The 20,324-nt window shown below is 42.3% G+C and overlaps 1 protein-coding gene across 1 annotated transcript in view; it reads right to left on the reverse strand.

The window, feature by feature from the left end:
• The window catches only part of CFAP47 (cilia and flagella associated protein 47), a 2,734,468-nt gene that overhangs the window by 2,257,440 nt on the left and 456,704 nt on the right, over positions 1-20,324 (reverse strand). Inside the window, exon 31 of the mRNA XM_086934611.1 lies at positions 19,070-19,151. Within this exon, the coding sequence (XP_086790737.1) occupies positions 19,070-19,151 (82 nt within the window). The remainder of the gene's footprint in view (positions 1-19,069; positions 19,152-20,324) is intronic.

A 20,324-nucleotide genomic window follows, 5' to 3' on the forward strand; every position in this document is an offset into this window, starting at 1 on the left:
AATATATAGGCCAGATTTGCGCTATATAAAACTGGAAATAAATAGAGGTTTATGAGGCAAGGCACCACTACATGCCTTTGTGATCATGTTGCCATTTCGCTCCGGGGAACATCCATTACCACACAGTTTTTACACCGCACTACCATTACAACGTGGGCCTTACAACGCAAGTAGTTACCATGACTTGCGCTGGAGGGCGCTCTAGGCTAAGGAATAGTATATTTACTATTCAAACACTTTCCCTACTGTACGTAGGCTGGTGTTGGAATAGTAAATCTTACTATTCCTAAGTCCAGCACCCTACAGTGCAAGTCGTGGTAACGACTTGCGTTGTAAAGCCCGCATTGCAAATGGCACGCGTTGTAATGGCACGCGGGGTAAAAGCCTGCGTTGTATTGTGATACAACCTTTCGCTCCTCCCTCGTCACCAATTTGGAACCTCCAATTATTCTCTGACATCTCCTAGTGGAGAGGCAGAGAAAAGGGTGATGCTGTTAAGCTCTTCTAGCTGATACAGCAACCGCCAGAGACAATTCATTATTTGAAGCAGTAACCAAGTACAGCCTCACATCTAAAAGTTTGATTTTTTGATTTCCTTCAAGGGCATGTGATTGTGTGTGTTTTATTTAACATTTGCGCTGTTTTTAAACAATTTCTCTCCGTCAGGGCACGATCCACTGATTGCTGTACTCATATAGCTTTTCAAGATATACAGTGTATAAAGTGTACCTTTTTCAGTTTTCTGGCACTCGGCAGAGTGTCCTGTTCAGCTTTCTATATAAGAAATAAGACTAGGCCTCAATCCACATGTTATTGTGCTGTGTTGTATTCCTCGCTCCTGAACTATGATTGGCGACTTTCCACTCCCCTGGTATGTGCCCTAGTTAACTCTCTTCCTAAGACCATCTAGCCCAGGTGCCCAGGTAAACAGTGAAAAGGTTTATCCATGTTTAGATATGTTAGGGTCTGGCAGGGACTACCACCAGAATCCTTGTCACTTTTTCCTATCCCCTTGGTAGCAGTCACCCACTTCTCCCTTGTTAACACATTATCCACCCTTCATCACCAAGAGCCCAACAGTTAGCCCCTCACAGGGCCTTCTCTCCCATCAAGTTGCACAATTGTATCCTTTAAGTGACCCTGAATCTTACAGGAGCTGATTCTTCCTGCAGGTTCTGCATTAGCTGCTTTAAGGTGCACACAGCAGACCCATCGACTTAAGTTGTCATGGGAATGTGTCTTTCTATGTGTTGTGCACTTTTATAATTTTTAGGTGAACCCCAAAGGCTCAATTACCTGGAAGTTTTAAAAAATGGTCTTCTGTGTCCTGCAGGAGAACCACTCCTAGGTGACACAAAATATACAAATAAGTAACATTTGACCTCCTCCCTACTCATTTTGTTGCTGTTCATTTTCTCTTACTTCTAACCTCCGAGTCTACTCCTAACTTACCCCATTCCCTGCTCCAACAACTCTTCTAACCTTCCTCCCACTTTACCCACACATTCACCCTCCTACTCTCTCCACCTCCTCCTAGTTTGCTTCCTATTTACTCACCATTCTCTATGTACCTTCTACCCATGGTACCATAATTCTGACTTGCTTCTTTCCTCCAGCTTACAAATTCTGCACTCCTTACCACCTCTCCAACGACCATTCTGTGCCCTACTCTACTCCCGCTCTTTCAGCTCTTCCCTTTTAACCTTGCTCTTACCAATTCCTAACCTCCTACCAAGCAGTTTTTCTAGTTTGCTCTAATAACGTCACCTTCTTCCTATTATACGCCCTAAACAGTGATTCACCCGCAACCATTAAATTGATTAGCTCTCCTCCGGCACTCCATATCTTTTTGCTCCCACACAAACACAGAACCACTCATCCTCTCGCAACCCAACATGTGAAGTTACTTGCCAGGCTCTCTCACTTCTTTTACCTACACTATTCTCTTTTTCTACTCTCCATTCACACTCTAGAGGCACATATCTTTTTCTTATTCTTCCCTCAAAAAAACAACCACATCCCTCTTCATCTCCCTTCCTCTTCTAAGCCCCCAAGGCCCTTTTACAACTCTTGAAAACAGGCATTGAGCCTTATAACTCTACCTAAACTATCCCTTTTCCCCACCTTTGTGTTCCCCATACCAAGAGTTGCTCCCTACTAACTACCCCCTCAAGCTCCTACATGTCTCTCTCAGCAGCCAGATTAGTTCTCAACAGCCCACTCCAAACCACTTCACACCATACCTTAAGGAACTCCATGGGCTTCCGATACACAAGTGCAAATACTTTAAAACAGCACTTGGTTCATGCTCCATAGCAAGTACACGAAGGGACGAATACTGAAGCCCAGGAGAAAGCCAGAGGCGTCAACTAATAGCAAGCAAGGAAATACGAGAGACATAGTAGCAAATAAATGGTAAGTAATAGGGTTGCACTAAGCCCATTTTAAGCTTTTATTTAAAAAAAGGATAGCTTTCGCTGACAGTACATGCGTGCTATAGACGAAACGTAAAAACTGCAACTTCTTAAGAAAGTATAGGGAAAGACGCATATCCTACAAATCCCTCCTCCAAAAAAAAGTCCCACCTCCGTTATACGGATCTCTTACTAGCCCACACCCCACACATACACAAAAGCAGAGAAGGGTTGTTCCTTCTTGTACCTAGCTCCTAAAGTCTACAACGACCTCATATAACACATCAGAGCCTCCTCCTCTCTTCTTGACTTATGCAAGAAGGTGATAAACTGGCTTTTCAAGTAAGCCCCCAGGCTGACCTCACAAACCTGTTACGGAGCGCCTGGATACCTTCACGGGTGAGTACCATGCTATAAAAAAAAACGATGACATCCGCCAAAGTACTCAATGGTATCAAGCGATGGACAAATACAGCTATAATGCAATAAAATTTTAGGAACTATAAATCCGTAATTGCTTTTCAGTCTTGCAGATAGGCCCACTGTTTCCACTTCATGTCCTTAAAGGGCTACGAAGGTGGACTGAAGACATCTGCAGAGCGAAGCACAACATATTGTTTCAATGTTTTCCAGGATTTCCATGAATCATTTATCAAAGAGTGATGCCATTTTGAACATTGTAAAAAGAGTGCGACACATTACTGATTAAACAGCAACAAGCATGGGCTAATAAACAATGTTTTTTGTTGTTATATACTAAAGCGCTTTTACATTTCCGGGTTATTAAAGCAAGAGGTATCCAAAGTAGCTAAACTCCATCGATTGTTTGACTTCTTTACCATAAAATAATTGCTATTTTACCTTTTTAGTTTACAAAATTGTGTTTTTTTTCTTTTAAATATGTTCACCTTAAATTTACTGTCAAAGTGCAATTTAGGGCAATAGGGTCCCAATGGGCAAACGTTTGAAAATAATAATGGGAGTGATTCAAAATGTTTTAGAGTGAAAGAATCCATTAATGTATCTGCTGAAAGTATGATATCTACGAGTTAATATAAATTGTTGCAAATAAGCATCATTGCTTTAGATAGTTGATATTCCTGTTTATTAATGACCTGTGGCAACCTACTTGGTTTCGTAATTTGTGCTAAAGTATAACAAGCATTGGCAAAGCCAATCTGCTTTGACTATGCAAGACCATTTAGCGTTGTCAATGTTTTTTTAAAAGTTGCACAGCAGTAAGAATTGCTGTGCAACATGACTCAAAGTCAATAAAAACAAAGTGCTATGGCGCGACCAGTGTTGACTGTGTCATAGCACTTCTTTTTGTTTACTTTAAATCATGTTGAACAGCAGCACTTACTGCGGTGCAACATCTTTACAAAATATTAACAAAGCCAAATAGCACTGCATGAGCTATTTGGCTTTGTTAATGTCTTTCAAAGAGGATGTGACGCTACAGCCAGACCTGCTCCTGCAAGACTGGGGAACCAGGTTCGAGTTTCCAGAGGCAAAAAAAAATAAAAACTTAATGTGTCCTTATATAAAGTAAATGGCGCCTACGTAAAACGCTCCTCCCTACGGGTCGAGTCAGCGTTGCAAACCTGGAAAACACATATTTTAAACAGGCAACAAGAGAGAGGAGGGTTGTAAACAAAGGGGGTGAGGTGAGTGGTTAAATATGATGGGGTGGGACAAGTAAATAAAATAAAGTCCCTCTAGGAGCCAGTGGAAGGACACAGGAAGCAGTACTTGGTCCATGCTCCACAGAAGTGACAGGAAGGGACAAAGGTTGAAGCCCAGGAGAAAGCTGGAAGCGGCGACCAATAGCAGCAAGGAAATGAGATTGGCATGGGAGCCAACCAATGGTAAGTAAAAGTAAGTTATAAGCGGTCTCTAAGCCCCTTTTAATCTTTTCTTTTTTAAAGAACAATAGCTTTATCTGACAGCTCATGTGTGCTGTAGGCAAAACCTGAAAACTGCAACTTCTCAGTCGTACATAAACGTTTATTACTTATACTCTCGGAAAATATAGGGAATACACATATCCCACAAAATAAAATAAATGCTTAATTTCTTAGAGGAAAAAAAGCTCAAAAATGTATGTGGTTCGCTTTATTTATTTCTTTGTCATGCAAACCAAGCTCATATATATACCCACTGTTGGACAAGCTCAACACATTTCTCTCATTTCCCTTCTTCCAATTGGTCACTCCGAACTGTGTGCCAACAGCACACAGACTAGGAGCTGCTGAAAGGTAGCTTCCTGGAAAATCCAAATCAGGCAGGGAATCAAAGAATGTGCATGGAGTGACTATTTCAATAAATATACAAGTATCAGCCCCCTGTTTTAATTCTAAATACTGCAACATTTGAATTACCTTTGAAACCAACACATTTTCCCCTCGTAAGGCCCAGTGAGTGTACCAAGTTGCTTTAATCACCTGGTTTAAGGCTACTATAAAGTAATATTTGTTTTCAATGTAAAGTTCCTATAGAGAGTTAATGTTTTCTTAGCTATCAACACATATGTGAATGTGTAACTAAAAGATAGGCAAACTTACCTTCCTGAGGCATGAGTTCAGTTCACAAGCTGTAAAACACCGGTCAGTTAATCCATCCTTTTCAAAACAATGCCAATACAGCGATAGCAACTAAATAGCTGAATTAATTCTCATACATGAAAATTAATTCATTATTCATGTTTTAAGATCAGTAATGATATACATGTATGGCAATGTAACATTTAATTCTCTGACAAACCAGTTTATGAGGAGTGTAGTGTTGTGATCATGATTGTGTCAGGATCTACATGTCACTCTTTGATGAGGAGTAAATTAGAACTATGAATAGTTCGAGTCCCAGCTAGCCGGCAGACTGATGGTTTACAATTGGGAGAACCTTGCCTGCTTTGCCTGATCCGCGCTACTGGAGTAGCAGAAATTACCCCTTGGCTGGCTGCACGATCGGCTTGGAAGCCGGAAACCACCGCGTGAGAGCAGAGGAGTGAGAGGCGCTGGCCCCGGGACTGCGAGGACCAGCATACCACATCTACAGCTGGTCCTCTTCCCGCGAGTGCCGCGCCCCCCCTCCGTGACACGCCCCCAGCCGAGCCCTTCAACTTCTTGCGGCACCCGCTTCGCGGGTGCCACTCGCTACCTGTTTTTGCAGATTGGGAGAACCTTGCCTGCTTTGCCTGATCCGCGCTACTGGAGTAGCAGAAATTACCCCTTGGCTGGCTGCACGATCGGCTTGGAAGCCGGAAACCACCGCGTGAGAGCAGAGGAGTGAGAGGCGCTGGCCCCGGGACTGCGAGGACCAGCATACCACATCTACAGCTGGTCCTCTTCCCGCGAGTGCCGCGCCCCCCCTCCGTGACACGCCCCCAGCCGAGCCCTTCAACTTCTCGCGGCACCCGCTTCGCGGGTGCCACTCGCTAATTGTTTTTGCAGATTGGGAGAACCTTGCCTGCTTTGCCTGATCCGCGCTACTGGAGTAGCAGAAATTACCCCTTGGCTGGCTGCACGATCGGCTTGGAAGCCGGAAACCACCGCGTGAGAGCAGAGGAGTGAGAGGCGCTGGCCCCGGGACTGCGAGGACCAGCATACCACATCTACAGCTGGTCCTCTTCCCGCGAGTGCCGCGCCCCCCCTCCGTGACACGCCCCCAGCCGAGCCCTTCAACTTCTCGCGGCACCCGCTTCGCGGGTGCCACTCGCTAATTGTTTTTGCAGATTGGGAGAACCTTGCCTGCTTTGCCTGATCCGCGCTACTGGAGTAGCAGAAATTACCCCTTGGCTGGCTGCACGATCGGCTTGGAAGCCGGAAACCACCGCGTGAGAGCAGAGGAGTGAGAGGCGCTGGCCCCGGGACTGCGAGGACCAGCATACCAAATCTACAGCTGGTCCTCTTCCCGCGAGTGCCGCGCCCCCCCTCCGTGACACGCCCCCAGCCGAGCCCTTCAACCTCTCGCGGCACCCGCTTCGCGGGTGCCACTCGCTAATTGTTTTTGCAGATTGGGAGAACCTTGCCTGCTTTGCCTGATCCGCGCTACTGGAGTAGCAGAAATTACCCCTTGGCTGGCTGCACGATCGGCTTGGAAGCCGGAAACCACCGCGTGAGAGCAGAGGAGTGAGAGGCGCTGGCCCCGGGACTGCGAGGACCAGCATACCACATCTACAGCTGGTCCTCCTACCGCGAGTGCCGCGCCCCCCCTACGTGACACGCCCCTATACCTTAAAAGCGATCTATTGCACGCGCATCGCGGGACGCGCGCGGGTCGGAGTCCAGGGCGAAGCCCGGGCAAAGGGCGGGCCGTCTGTGGCCGTCCGGGGACGCACGTGGACGGGACGGGCCCCCCCTCTTTCATCTCGCCCATCTTCTCAGAAACCATCTCTCTACGGTAAGAAACTAGGGCAAACTCAAATAACCTACAAACAACAGCAGAAAATTTACCTGTTTGCTCGTGGCAACTTACATAATAAAAACTATTTAACGTTTATAAGGTTAATAAATGGGCTTCAAAAAACTACGCTCCCGTACGATATTTATGAAAAGAATGGGGACCGATAATGCAGTACGGAAATCCACTGACAAAGCCATAAAACCTGGTCGTATAATTCAAACGCCGGCAATCAGTACATACTTCACTTCACTTACAGCGAAAATCACTCAAGTATTGAATACATCAGGCCAAGAAACCTCTCTCAACGCTTCCGTAAACACAAGGGAAACTGAAAGCACTCCAATGATGCCTAATTCACAATCTAAATTGGGTCAACCGGACCCCGATTTAAGTAACAAATTATTTTGTACCCCAAAAGATCTACAAAACCTTGAACAGGAACCGTCTATTCTAAAAACCTCAACACCTATAAAAAATAGAGGGACTTCAATGTTATTTGGAGACTCAAATGTTACTAAATCAAACCTAGGCCCACAAAATTCGGAGCATAGAACAAGCCATAACATTCAGGAAAAAATATCTCCTCCTATCACCTTACCTGATCTTTCATCGGATCCTTTCAACTTTAATACAAACAATAACAACATTAATACAACTTCACCTATATCTAAAGCCTTGTTTTCGCTGCAAGAGATTTTGGAATCAGTTCTCTCTTTCCTGGGAAACATTCTAGAAAACTCCGACCAAACTTTGGACGTTCAAATAGGGATCTTAAAACATCTAGTTGATGAGAAAAAGAAAAAAGATTTCTTCATAGTAGAGGAAAATAAAAACTCAGTGACAATCAATCCTGAGCAACATGACATATTAAAAGAATATAATAAAGACCAGAAGAATAGAACACGCGATTTTGGTACTCAAACTTCTAAGACTCAAATACAACAAAAACAAAAGACGGATAATTCAGATGACTCAATTATATATTCCCTAAAAAAACTCTTCAAAGAAAAACATCAGCAAAAAATCAAACATTTCCCAATATTTTCAAAAAGAAGTGAAACAAACACTCTTGTCAATGATTCTGCACTTGATATTCAGGAAATCCACATCCCTAATATAAAAAATCAAGAAGATGGAGAAATGACAGCTAAAAAGAAACAGGAAAATAATTCCGAAGGAAGGAAAAGAAGGAGGAAAAAACCATTAAGAAGGATTCAGAAAAAGAAATCTTACAAATTAAAATTTCGAAAATCAGTCATAATACAAAATCTAGAAGAGGAACAAGCGGATTATATAATAGCATCTGAAAACACTGAAAAGTTAGCAACCAGTAAAAACTTTGAAGAAAAAACACCACAATTGGATCCAAGAGCCAAAGAATATGTCCCTATCAGACACCCAGAGGAACTAGATCAAACTAATAACAAAAAAATCAGGGAAGTCATAAACAGGTACAATCAAAGAGAGAAAGAACCTTCTTCCAAAATCCTACAATTTGAGGAACTTTTTCCTAGCGATTCAGCTCCGCTTAACAGAGGAAGGATAATACATCTATTACGACATATTGAGCCACTACAATCATTGAGTAGTAACGAACTTGATTTAGTAACCTTTCCCATCAAAGACAATACTAAACTAATAAGGGTAACATTCTGGTCGTCTGTTCTTCCAGAGATTATACTTAAGGAAAAGGAGACACTACACAAACACGGCTATGATGTAGTGGAAAGAAAGGAACAAATGGTCAGTAAAGCTATAACCGGGTACAACGCTCAAATACGTGCACTCTCTAATTCACAAGGGAAACAATTCCAAAGAAATTTCGAGGTGACAGAAGATCAAGAAATCACGTATTCCGATTTACACTCTGTAGGGCAAGAAAAACTAAAGATTTTGGTGAATAAAGGTCAACGGGCAGTATGGTACCAAGCTCCAAAAAAACCCGACAATCACAACAGCACAAAATCCTGGGCCTGGGTGTCAGATACTCTGAATAGTAATAAAATCAGGAGCACTCAACAACAATCTGTTTAGCACCGGCATAAATATAACCTCCTGGAATATCGCAGGTGGAATTAAGAACAAACTGTCCACAGCTATGGGAAGTCTTCCGGATATCCTGTTCTTACAAGAAACGTGGGCAGTTGAATCCATCACTTGCAAAAATTATTATGTTTACGAAATTCCAGCAACAAATACTTATAGAGGTCATGCTAAAGGCGGTTTGGCCATTCTACTGAGTGAAGAATTTCTCTGGGCACAGGACCTAATAGAAACGAATCTAGAAAACCTACAGCGCATTAAAATCTCCGCTAAAAAACACAGCACGGCCCACCCTAATACAATTCTCCTCTTTAACGTATATGCTCCTCCGGGTAAAAAGCATGATACAACATTCTTAAAAATCATGGAAAAAATCGAGACTATAACAGAAATCCATCCTCATTCATCCTTTCTAATTGTCGGAGACTTCAATAGTAAAATCTCGAACTTAGAAATTAATAAATGGGCAAAACAACACTTAGAAGAAGGTAAGGATATCACAACCCCGCAATTCCCGGAGGGCATACTTACCGATAAAAGAGGGAATCTGTTATTATCAACATTGACAAATCTTAATGGAGTAATAGTGAATGGTAACATGGAATGGGACATTCCAGCAAACTACACCAGGCGGGGCAATGGGACTCCATCTATTATAGACTACATAATCAGTAGTACGGATCTGCTAGATACAGTCACACATTTGCTTAACCAGTTTTGCCAAGAAAGTGACCACGCTCTAATGCATTTGACAACAGATTGGCTACCTAAATCTTCTGCAGCCTGTCACATTATCTACCACAAAAGCAATATAGTGATAAACAGTGAAAAAAGACGTATTTTCTGGAACTCTTCGACCATTGACAAAATCACCTCACTGATTGATCATTCTCAAATTTTAACGAAAATATTCTCTGAAAACCCTGTTGAAAACTTTGAATTTATTATAAAAGATTTTAGAACTCTTATCTTAAATATGACAGCAAAGGACGCAGCAGGTACCAGTAAGAAGAAAGACAATAATAGGCGCACTTTTAAGAACTCTGAAGTAAAGAAAAAATTAAATAAATACATACGCGCCCAATATATGAATCCTACACCATACACAAAAAAGGAAATAAACAAATTGAAAAATCAACTGAGACGTGAGAATCAAAGAAATAAAAAAACTCTACAAGATCGTAATTGGGTCGACATTCAGATTGCAGCGAAAAATAACAACCAGCGCAAATATTGGTATCTAATAGGAAAACTCACTGGATCAAAAAAGAATTTACAGCCAATACCGGTCCCTCCAAACGACTGGGAAATTTTCCTGACAGATCTTTATAAACCAAACTCAATTGTCCCATCTGAAAGTAGTGAGGTTAATAACAAAGGAAATGACAAAAGTCCAATAAATAAAACGACAGCAATATCGGTTGAACTAAACATACGTAATGCAAGAACTACGGGTGCTTCTGGCCCTGACCAGATCCCAATCAAAGCACTACAAATTGCCCCGAAGGAATGGAGTCAGTTGCTATATCCCCTTTTTAATTATATTTTAGATACTGGCCAAGTTCCAAAATCATGGCAGGGAAGCATTATCATCCCCATCCACAAAAAGGGAAGTAAAACCCATGCAAGCAATTACCGTCAAATAGCACTTATAGATGCCGTGGGCAAAGTTTTCGCAGCAGAAATTTTACACCGTCTGAAAGAATGGGCTTTTTCGTCAGGCCTGATTCCGATGTTCCAAACAGGGTTCAGACCTAAACATTCGGTAACAGACAATATCGCAGTTATCCAGGTCATTCTCGACAAATACGTAACCCAAAAAAGCCAGGTTGTTTACGCTGCTTTCATAGATTATTCTACAGCGTTCGATCGGGTAGACCGACCAACGCTGTGGAAGAAATTGAGGAAGCTTGGTATACATGAACAGCTGCTTCAATCTATTGTAAGCCTACACACCAACACTTGGTGTCAAGTCCAAATGGGAGGAGAAAAAGGTTATACGAAAAAAATTAAAACCGAAAATGGATTAAAGCAAGGGTGCCTTTTAGCCCCAATCCTATTCTCCCTCTACTTACGTGACTTGTGTCACTACCTGCAATTGGGCTCCAACCTACCTCCAAAAATAGCAAATCACAAAATAAATGCACTGCTATATGCTGACGACATTGTGTTGCTGGACCTTACCCCTTTTGGCCTACAAACATCACTGGATATCCTGCACAACTACTCCAAAGAAAATTACTTAGTCCCAAACATCAAGAAAACAAAAGTGCTAGCTTTCTCGGGGAGGAAACAAAGCACAAGATATTTCTGGAATTTAGGAGGAGAAAAGTTAGAAGAAGTTAAGGACTATCCCTACCTCGGCAGGACCCTTTCTAAAAATCTAACTAACGCAAAGCAGATAAATAATTAACTAAGGAAAACAGATATACATGCCGCGGTCCTTCAGAGACTCTATAGCGCAACAGGAAACAGACACTTTTCCTCACTGATAAACATCTACAGAGCAAAAATACCACCTGTACCATCCTACGCGACGGAGTATATACCCATAAAACAATGGGCTTTCATGGATCGCAAAGAGGGAAAGATTTTAAGAAAAATTATGAAACTGTCAGATGCAGTACCAGTTCAAGCACTGAGATTGGAATTATCAGTCACAAGCTCATATGCTGTAGCAATTGCAAATGTCATTAGGTGGGCCTACAATCTATTGCATGCAAAAGAGAACACATTAAGGTCACTGCTGAAAAAAGAAACCTTTGGGTCTGACGCTAAAAAGCAAGTCTTCCTAGAGAATATGACTGAAGCATTTCGTATTGCAAATATTGGCACTGAAGTGTTGCTTACCTGGTCACCAGCTCAACTAAAACTGTTTTTAAAATGCTTCACCCCAAAACTAAGCTACGAAGTGGACTCTAGACACTGCAATAAATTACCCACCTATAAACCCTTTGTTGACCTATTAGAATACAAACAAAGCCGGTCCTACATTGGGCTAACCTTGACTCATGGTGCAAGGAGAACAATTGCTATGCTTCGATTGGGCATCCTTCCCGTACTTTCATATACCTCAAGATGGCTTCCGGGAGGATCTCCTTTATGTACATTGTGCGCAGGGGGGGATCAGACTTTGGAGCATGTTTTATCTGTATGTCCGAATCAGAATGTAATTTTAGCCCGTACTAGATTTCTAGATCCTATATATCGTTCCTGTAGAATCTTGACGGTGAGAGAACTTATAAGTCTGTGCAAACAACCTCCGAATGAATTCGTCTGTTACAATTTGTATAAATTTTTGAAATCGTTTTTATCTTTGTTTTGATAAAATTGAATATCTTTTAAATATGTAACATGTAGATAATATTTGTGGTCCTCTGTTGAGTACCAGTACAAATAAACTTTTTGACTTTGACTTTGACTTTGAACTATGAATATGAGTTTTAGAAGTTTGTAATGTTTACAACTATACAACTCAGTAAATTATGAGATAATGGTGGTGGAATCACACCAGGTTAGAAGGGTGAAATTAGTAGCAAATTTGAGAATATAGTCAAATGAGACTACTGGCTCATGTTAGGTGGACTATGGCAGGAAAGGAGAATTATGCATTTCTCACTGAAAGATATCCATCAGAAAAACAGGGCTACAGTCTGAGAGAAGGATAGAGTCAAGAATAGGCCTGGGCAAAATGTTAATTCTGTGTTACTCTCTTGATGCAAAATCACCAAACATTGTGTGATAATACCAGTTTGTGTAACTATGAGTTAGTTGGCACAAATATTCTACTGCAGGAACACAGGAAGAACAAACTTAGTGAATGTCGCTGAATGGCATAGAGTGGAGTAGAGTGCTGTAGAATAGAGTGGCTTAGAACTGAGTAGTGTGTCAGTGAAGCAGAGTTTAATGGAGTACAGCATCATAGTGTGGAGTATTGTGGAGTGTCTTAGAGTGGAATGGAGTGTCATAGAGTGTCTTAAAGGGAAGTGGCATAAAGTACAGTGGTGCTGAGTAGTTTGGGGTATAGTAGATTGGCATAGAGTGCAGTGGGGTAGAGTTACCTACAGTGGAGTGGCATAGAGTAGAACAGTGCAGAGTAGATTGCAGTGGCGTATAATGCACTGGCAAAGAGTGGAGTGGAGTAGATTGGTGCAGAATAGAGTTGAGAGGTGTAGAGTTCAGTGGTACAGGGTAAAGTGGTGTGGAGTAGAGTGGCATAGAGTGCAGTGACGTACAATGTAGTGGTGCAGAGTGCAGTAGAGTGGCATAGAGTTGAGTGGTGCAGGGCAGAGTGCAGTGGTATTTAGTGCAGTGGAATAGAGTGCAGTCATGCAGAAAGAGTGTCAGAGTGCAGGGTTATAGAGTGTTGCAGAGTAAAGTGGTGTAGAGTGGTGCAGAGAGCAGTGATGTAGAGTAAAGTGGTGCAGAGTAGAATATAGTGGCATAGAGTGCAGTAACGTCAAGTGCAGTGGTGTAGAGTGACATGGCATGCAGTGGGATAAAGTAGAATGTTGTAAAGTATAATGGCATAAAGTGCAGTTGTGCAAAGTAGTTTGCGTAGGTACAGAGATGTAGAGTGCACAGCTAAACTTTAAGTTTGAGTAAAGTGGTGTAGAGTACGTTTGTGAAGATTGCAGTGGTTTAGAGTGCAGTGGCATAGTGTATGCTGCAGATGTGTGCAGTACAATGGTATAGGGTGCAGTGGCGGAGTGGCATAGAGTGCAGTGGCGTACAGTAATTATTTCAGAATAGAGTGGATTGGTACAGGGTAGAGTACAGTGGTGCAGGGTAGAGCGCAGTAGTGTAGAGTGGAGTAGAGTGACAGCATTGATTGCAGTGACGTAGAGTGGAGTGGCATAGAGTGGCATAGAGCGCAGTGGCATAGAGTACATTGTTTCAGAGTAGAGTGAAGTGGTGTAGAGTCAAGTGGTGCATGGTCGTGTGGAGTGGTGCAGTGTATAGAGTAGTGGTGATGAATGCATTGGCGTAGAGTGCACTGTTGCAGAGCGGAGTGGTTCAGAGTGGGGTGGTCTAGACTGGAGTGGTGTTGTGTGGTGTGGTGTGATGTAGAGTGCTGTGTCATAGAGTGCAGTGGTGCACAGTAGGTTATAGTGGCATGGCGTGCATGGGCATAGAGTACAGTAGAGTGGCATAAAGTCGTGCACAGTAAAGTGGCACAGTGTAGAGTGACAGAGTACAGTGCTGCACAGTACAGTGTTGCAGAGTGGAGTGGTGTAGAGTAGAGTGGGGTATAGTGAATGGGTGTGGAGTGCAGAGGTGTAGAGTGGTGAAGTGTTGTTGAGTATAGTGGTGGACAGTGATGCAAAGTAGATTGGTATAGAGTGTTGTGGCATAGAGTGTATTGCTTTTTGGGCACTTTTTATTTTCTTGTAGGGCCTATGTTGTGGGCACTTTTTATTTTCTTGTAGGGCCTATGTCGATCCAAGGCGAATTTGGCTTACACCGGTGTGTAAAAACCTAGGCACCTCTAGTAGCTCAGTAGCTCTCAGAATTATCTGCACTAGCACTTTTTTGCCCTTAGCTATAGCAACAGGTAAATATCTGGGTTGGGCATGGTCTTTTAGGCAGAGAGCTATAGCCGAGAGACTACATATATAGGGATTGTTTTATTGTATCCACTTGAGTAATAATGAACATTTTTATACCTGTAATTTTTTTTAACCATGTTTTTTATGTCTTGTAAATAATTGTCATTTGAATGAGGTATTTATTTTAACGATGTTATAAATTTATGTATGTAATCTGCTTTTATGAGAATTACTCGAATAAAGCCTCTCTGACTTGACTTGACTTGACTTGTATTGCTCTTTAGTAAAGTGGTGTGGAGAGCATTGGTGTAGAGTGCAGTGGCATAGTGAGCAACAATATAAAATTGAGAGGCGTGGTGTGGAGTGGCATAGAGTGGATTGGCGCAGAGTGGAATAGAGTGGCATAGACTGCAGTGATATAGAGTAGATTGCTTCAGAGTAGAGTGAAGGGGCGTAGAGTGCAGTGGTATAGATTAGTCTATTGTAGACTGCAGTGCTGTACAGTAGATTAGAGTGGCTTAGAGTGGATTGGTGCAGAGTACAGTGGTGTGGGGTGATGCAGAGTAGAGTTGCGGAGAGAGGAATGTTACATGGTTACAGTGACATAGAGTGAAGTAGAACAGAGTGGAGTTTTGCAGAGTGGAGTGTTGAAGAGTAGAGTGCAGTGGCATAAGAATGGAGTGATGCAGAGTAGCGTGGTGTAGAGGGCATTTGCATAGAGTAGAGTGGTGCAGTGGCGTAGAGTGCAGTAGGGTGGCACAATGGTGTACTGTAGAATAGAGTGGTGTAGAGTGAGGTGATGAGGAACGCAATGGTGAGGAGTGATGTACCCTGCAGGGATATAGAGTGCAGTGGCACAGAGTAGAATCTTGTACAGTATAGTGGCGTAAAGTGTTGTGGTGCAAAGTAGTTGGAATAGGTACAGTGGCAAAGGGGCATTGGCTTTGAGTACAGTGGTTTAGAGTGAATTGGCGTAGAGTGCAGTAGTTTAGAGAAGAGTAGCGTAGAGGAGAGTGGCGTAGAGTGCAGTAGCAGGGAGTGCAGTGGCATAGAGTGGTGCAGCGTAGAGTGGTGCAGCGTAGAGTGGTGCATCATAGAGTGCAGTGGAGTTGCATACAGTGCAGTTGCATGGAGTGCAGTGGTATAGAGTAGACTGTTGTAGATTTGAGTGGTGCAGGGTAGAGTATAGTGGTTCAGGGTAGAGTGCAGAGTCATAAAGTATTGGGATAAAGCGCAGTGGCATAGAGTAAGGTGGCAGTGAGCAGAGTGGCCCAGCATTGTATGCATAGCATAGAGTGGAGTGGCGCAGAGTGGAGTAGAGTGGCGTAAAGTGCAGTGGCATAGAGTGCAGTGGCGTATAGTAGATTGTTTCAGACTAGAGTGAAGTGGCATAGAGTGGAGTGGTGCAGGGTAGTGTGGAGTGTATAGAGTAGTGGTGCAGAGTAGAGTGGCATAGAGTGTAGTGGTATAGAGTAGAGTGGCGTAGAGATCAGTAGCATATAGTACAGTGGTGCAGAGTAGAATGGAGTGGCATAAAGTGCAGTGACGCAGAGAAGTATAGAGTAGCATAAAGTGCAGTGGTGTGGGATATAGTGGCATAAAGTGGCTTGGTGCAGATTTAATTAGCGTAGAGTGCATTGGCTTTGAGTAAAGTGGTGTAGTGTGGAATAGAGTGAAGTGGCCCATAGTGGTGTAGAGTACAGTGTCGAAGAGTGCAGAGGTGCATAGTAGAGTAGTGTGGGTAGATTGCATTGGCACACAGTAGAGAGGAGTGGAGTGGTGAAGAGAAGAGTGAAATGGTGTAGAGGAGAGTGCAGTGATGCAGAGTAGAGTGGAGGCATGAAGTGGTGTAGAGGAGAGTTGGGTAATGTGGAGTGTATATATGGTATGGTAGCGTACTGCTATCAGAGACAACACATCTTCAACTGAAATAACCATTACCTTTGCACTCAAAAACAGTTTAACTGATAAAAGTATACAACACACAAACAATGATGTGTAGAAATGTCACCAAAAATGTATTGATTTAATTGTCAGCTCAGTTAATTTATAGCTATTAAAATTTTGTTGTGTGCTAGAATAAAATAACACCTGTGCAGCCTTCTTCAAAAAGGTCCCCTCTAGCCGGCATGATTGTCAAAAAAATCTTCTCACTTTGAAGTTAAAGAAAGAAAAATAAACACCAGGTTCCCTGGAAGTCACAGACTGTCATTTGACCTCTGTCTTTGAATGCACAGCAAATGTGACAAGATAAAAACAAGACTTAAAGGCCTTTTTACAGAAAGCGAGTTCATGGAAGAATACAGCAAGCAAGGTTTGGACAACGGGAGGGACAAACTCAAGCTAGAAGGCCTAATGCAAATAAAGCCAGAAAATGTGAGTTACAAACCTTATTGCCAACGGTAAGCATGCATTCAAAGGTCAACCCTCTGAATGTCCACAAGATGCCTTTAGCAAGCCAGACAGCTGCACTGTCTGGTAGGATGTGAAGTAAAAAATAAGCAGGGCTTCCAAGAAATCACCTGCTATCCAATTGCTTTCTTCTCTGCTGGACTCTCTTGAACCCAGACTAGTCAAAAGGGTTAACTTTTATGTAGTACAAATGCACAGAGTGACATATGTACCCGTACAAGCAAACAAGTAGATAGATCAAAACATGAGGGAACAGCTCCCTGTTCCCATTTTTTTTATGAAAGACATTAGAGGCGTTCTTGTCTTTTGAAGAAGGGAAAACCAGAATGACACTAATAGAACTATAAATAAAAATTAGATTTACAATTGCTTCAATGTGACTGGTAAACAAAGACATCCAATACCATTACTACACAAGTGTAAATTAAATTAAACCAGCAGCTGCTATTTTATGCCACATTCGAGGAATGAACGGCACTGCAGTGTACATAGCAAAGTGACCCAACAAGTTCATTTTGTAGGTTCCCTGCAATTATGGGGTTTTGAGTTAAGACCGGTGGGTCACGTCCATAAGGGCGTGGCCGAAATGTCCTCAAGAGCATCAAGAGGACGCCAGCTTAGTTCCATACACGGCGGAGCTGGAGAGACGAATTACGTGGGCAAGCAGCTGGCCTTGAAAGCAGTAAGCGGGGCATTGGGGGTGGATTGAGGTGCCGCGCATGTAGTTGCCAGACTGTAAAACCATCGTCACATTACTAATTATTGAGACGGTGGGATATTTGACACGGGTCTTTCACTGAGTACATGGACGGGGGATTTAGTCTCCCTAGCACTTAAAAACCACTAGGATTTCCTTAAGTATTGAGGAAATTGTGTCGCACTTCACCCTAGAATGTGGCGACTATGGGTGGTGGCAGAATCGGACTTGGGCAGGGTTTATTGACATGAACCAATGACCATGAAACCATCGGAAGAGCAGGCGATGGCAGGACTCTTCATATTAGAAGCCCAACCATTGTAGGATCTACTTCAGTTTATTCTATTTTATTTTACTATGGCATTCTTTTTCTTACAGAGAGTGTGTGCAGGCAGCTGTTTTCACTCCCCTGCCATTTCGAGTTTACAAATCAAATAAACTTGATAAGTTTGGTGGAGTATACGGTGCTGGGTACATTGTGCGGTGCTCTGAGTAAAGTTTGTTAGACAATGCATATAACTGCACCTCCTGAATTAAAAAAAAATCATTCTAATACAGTATATAGTTGGTTACTACAACAGATGTAGTGTGTTAAGTTTGGAAGCAAGCTCTGCCACCCTACTCTGAAGGGCGGTGGGAGTATGTCCTTGTGGAGATTTTTTAATGATTTATTTTCTTTAATGTGTGTGGATATGATTCACCATTTCAGTTATATTTGTTGTCATAAAGAATGGGATGGACTACATTTCACTTTCTAATTTTTGTACATTAATAATTTGTTGTTGTTTTTAATCACTACATGTTCCTCTCTAAATATGAGGGGCTCCACTTAAGGTGACATGCCCTTTACCCTCTAAATTGGGTGGAGCTAGGTTCTGCACCTAGGGACTATAGTGGTGAGAAGTCCTGAAGAAAGCTGAGGTATTATTTTGTGCTGGCTGAAACATGTAAACATTTATGCATAGTGGGGGGGTTGGAATCTCATTATAAGCTCTCCAACCGCCACCCACATATTTGTTTTAAATTCTGGGTGGGGCACCTAGTATTAAAATTGGAATAAGGATCCCCCGGTACCAGTTTTACATCACTTATTATCACTTGTTCTGCACTGTTTTCTCAACTGTGATTCCACTCCCACATTTTGTGTTGTATTGTCTTCCCCTCCCTATTGCTCCACCTCCAGCGTTGGCTGGCGCGGAGGTGTGTTACCAGCCCTATGATGAAGCATGACACAGCTTGCTGTGTGTGAGGGCAGTTTAACAAAATTGGTGCATTCCCACACACGTTTTTTATCTCCACTTAATGGTGTTTCCCTCTTCTTTTTGTGATATTTAATTACTGAGCAGGAGGTCGAAGAGTGCTTTTCCTCTCACCCCTCTGTACTTTGTGTTTTTGGTCCCTGCAATCAGACCAATTTACAGACAATCTAAACTAGAAGAATGATCACATTCTAACCACTGCACAGTTCCTTCTATTATCAGGTGACAATTCTTTACAGTAGAAGCCAGACATTCAGAATTATGCACAGGTGGAGCAGTTTACATAGTTACCTGTAGTGCTCTCCATTTCTTGTAGTCTTGTGGCTCTAGAAGAAATTCCGGCTTGACATGAGAAAGAGAAGCTTTTTGGTTTCTACATTAGGAAGCAACAATAAAACAAACAATAGAAATGTAAAAAAACAATATCTAAAAGCAGCTAAATTCATAACATCCTACATTTGTGTTTCATTATTAACACATATTAAACACATTTGTTACAAATGGGTGTATGCTTTATTGGACCATGAACTTTTCTAATAAAATCTCATTACCAAACCTATCTTTTCACTATGTGGATGTTTACAACCTTCCTACATGTAGTAATTCAAATTCCACAAGTCTTCAATTAATGCAATTCCAAATAAAGCTATTAGCAAAATTCCTATATTGAGAAATTGTGCCAAACCCATACAGAGTTTGGGTATTCATAGCTGGGCTTAACCAATCTGTAAACCACATATATAGTCCCCAACTAACAATAGTGGAGCCAACAGTATTTCTACAAGGACGTGTAGAATATTTACTAAAGTAAACTGTGTGTGTGGATTTTAATTCATTGCAGTGATCAAATATTGTACAGGACATTAGTTCGGAGGCAAGTCCTTACACTGGCTCTCCTCCTACCTATAAGCTATCACAGTCAGTCATGCCATCTTCTAGAGCTTCTTCCGGAGTTGTGGCCTGTCATGTACTTCAGGGTTACTCACTCACAGCATCCTGTTTTATCTGGATGTTACTCCTTGAACCAAACAACTTTGCTCGTTCAACCTTTCCTTTACGCCAGGGGTCTCCAACCTTTTCTGTAGTGAGAGCTACTTCTGGTCAGTGAAAATCGTCGTGAGCTACTAAACCCCAAGCAACTCGCACATTTTTTCGGACCCCTGATCTATAAGGCACTTAACTCAATTATAACACATGCTTCAACTCTGCGTAGTCCATTTTCAGAAAATGCATAGTTCTTCACTCTGTTCAGCAACACACTGTCTACTAAGCCTTGCACTCTCTGCCCAGTCTTCTACTTCCAATAATCTAACTCCACTCCCTTTGCAGCTTTTTATTTCATCAAAATGTAGTCTACTTTACAATGGTTTACTTTGCAGTCTAGTTTTCGTTTAACTCAATTATGTTCATTACACCTCATGCTGCACTGCACAGATTTCAGATGGCAGCATTCTCTCTGCACCATCCTGTCCTACACTAAGCACATACCCATTTTCATTGTGCGTGCTTCAATCGGTCTGTGACTCTGTGTACAATCCTAGACATG

The sequence above is a fragment of the Lissotriton vulgaris genome, chromosome 8, assembly GCF_964263255.1.
Source record: "Lissotriton vulgaris chromosome 8, aLisVul1.2, whole genome shotgun sequence".
Classification (NCBI taxonomy): Eukaryota; Metazoa; Chordata; class Amphibia; order Caudata; family Salamandridae; genus Lissotriton; species Lissotriton vulgaris.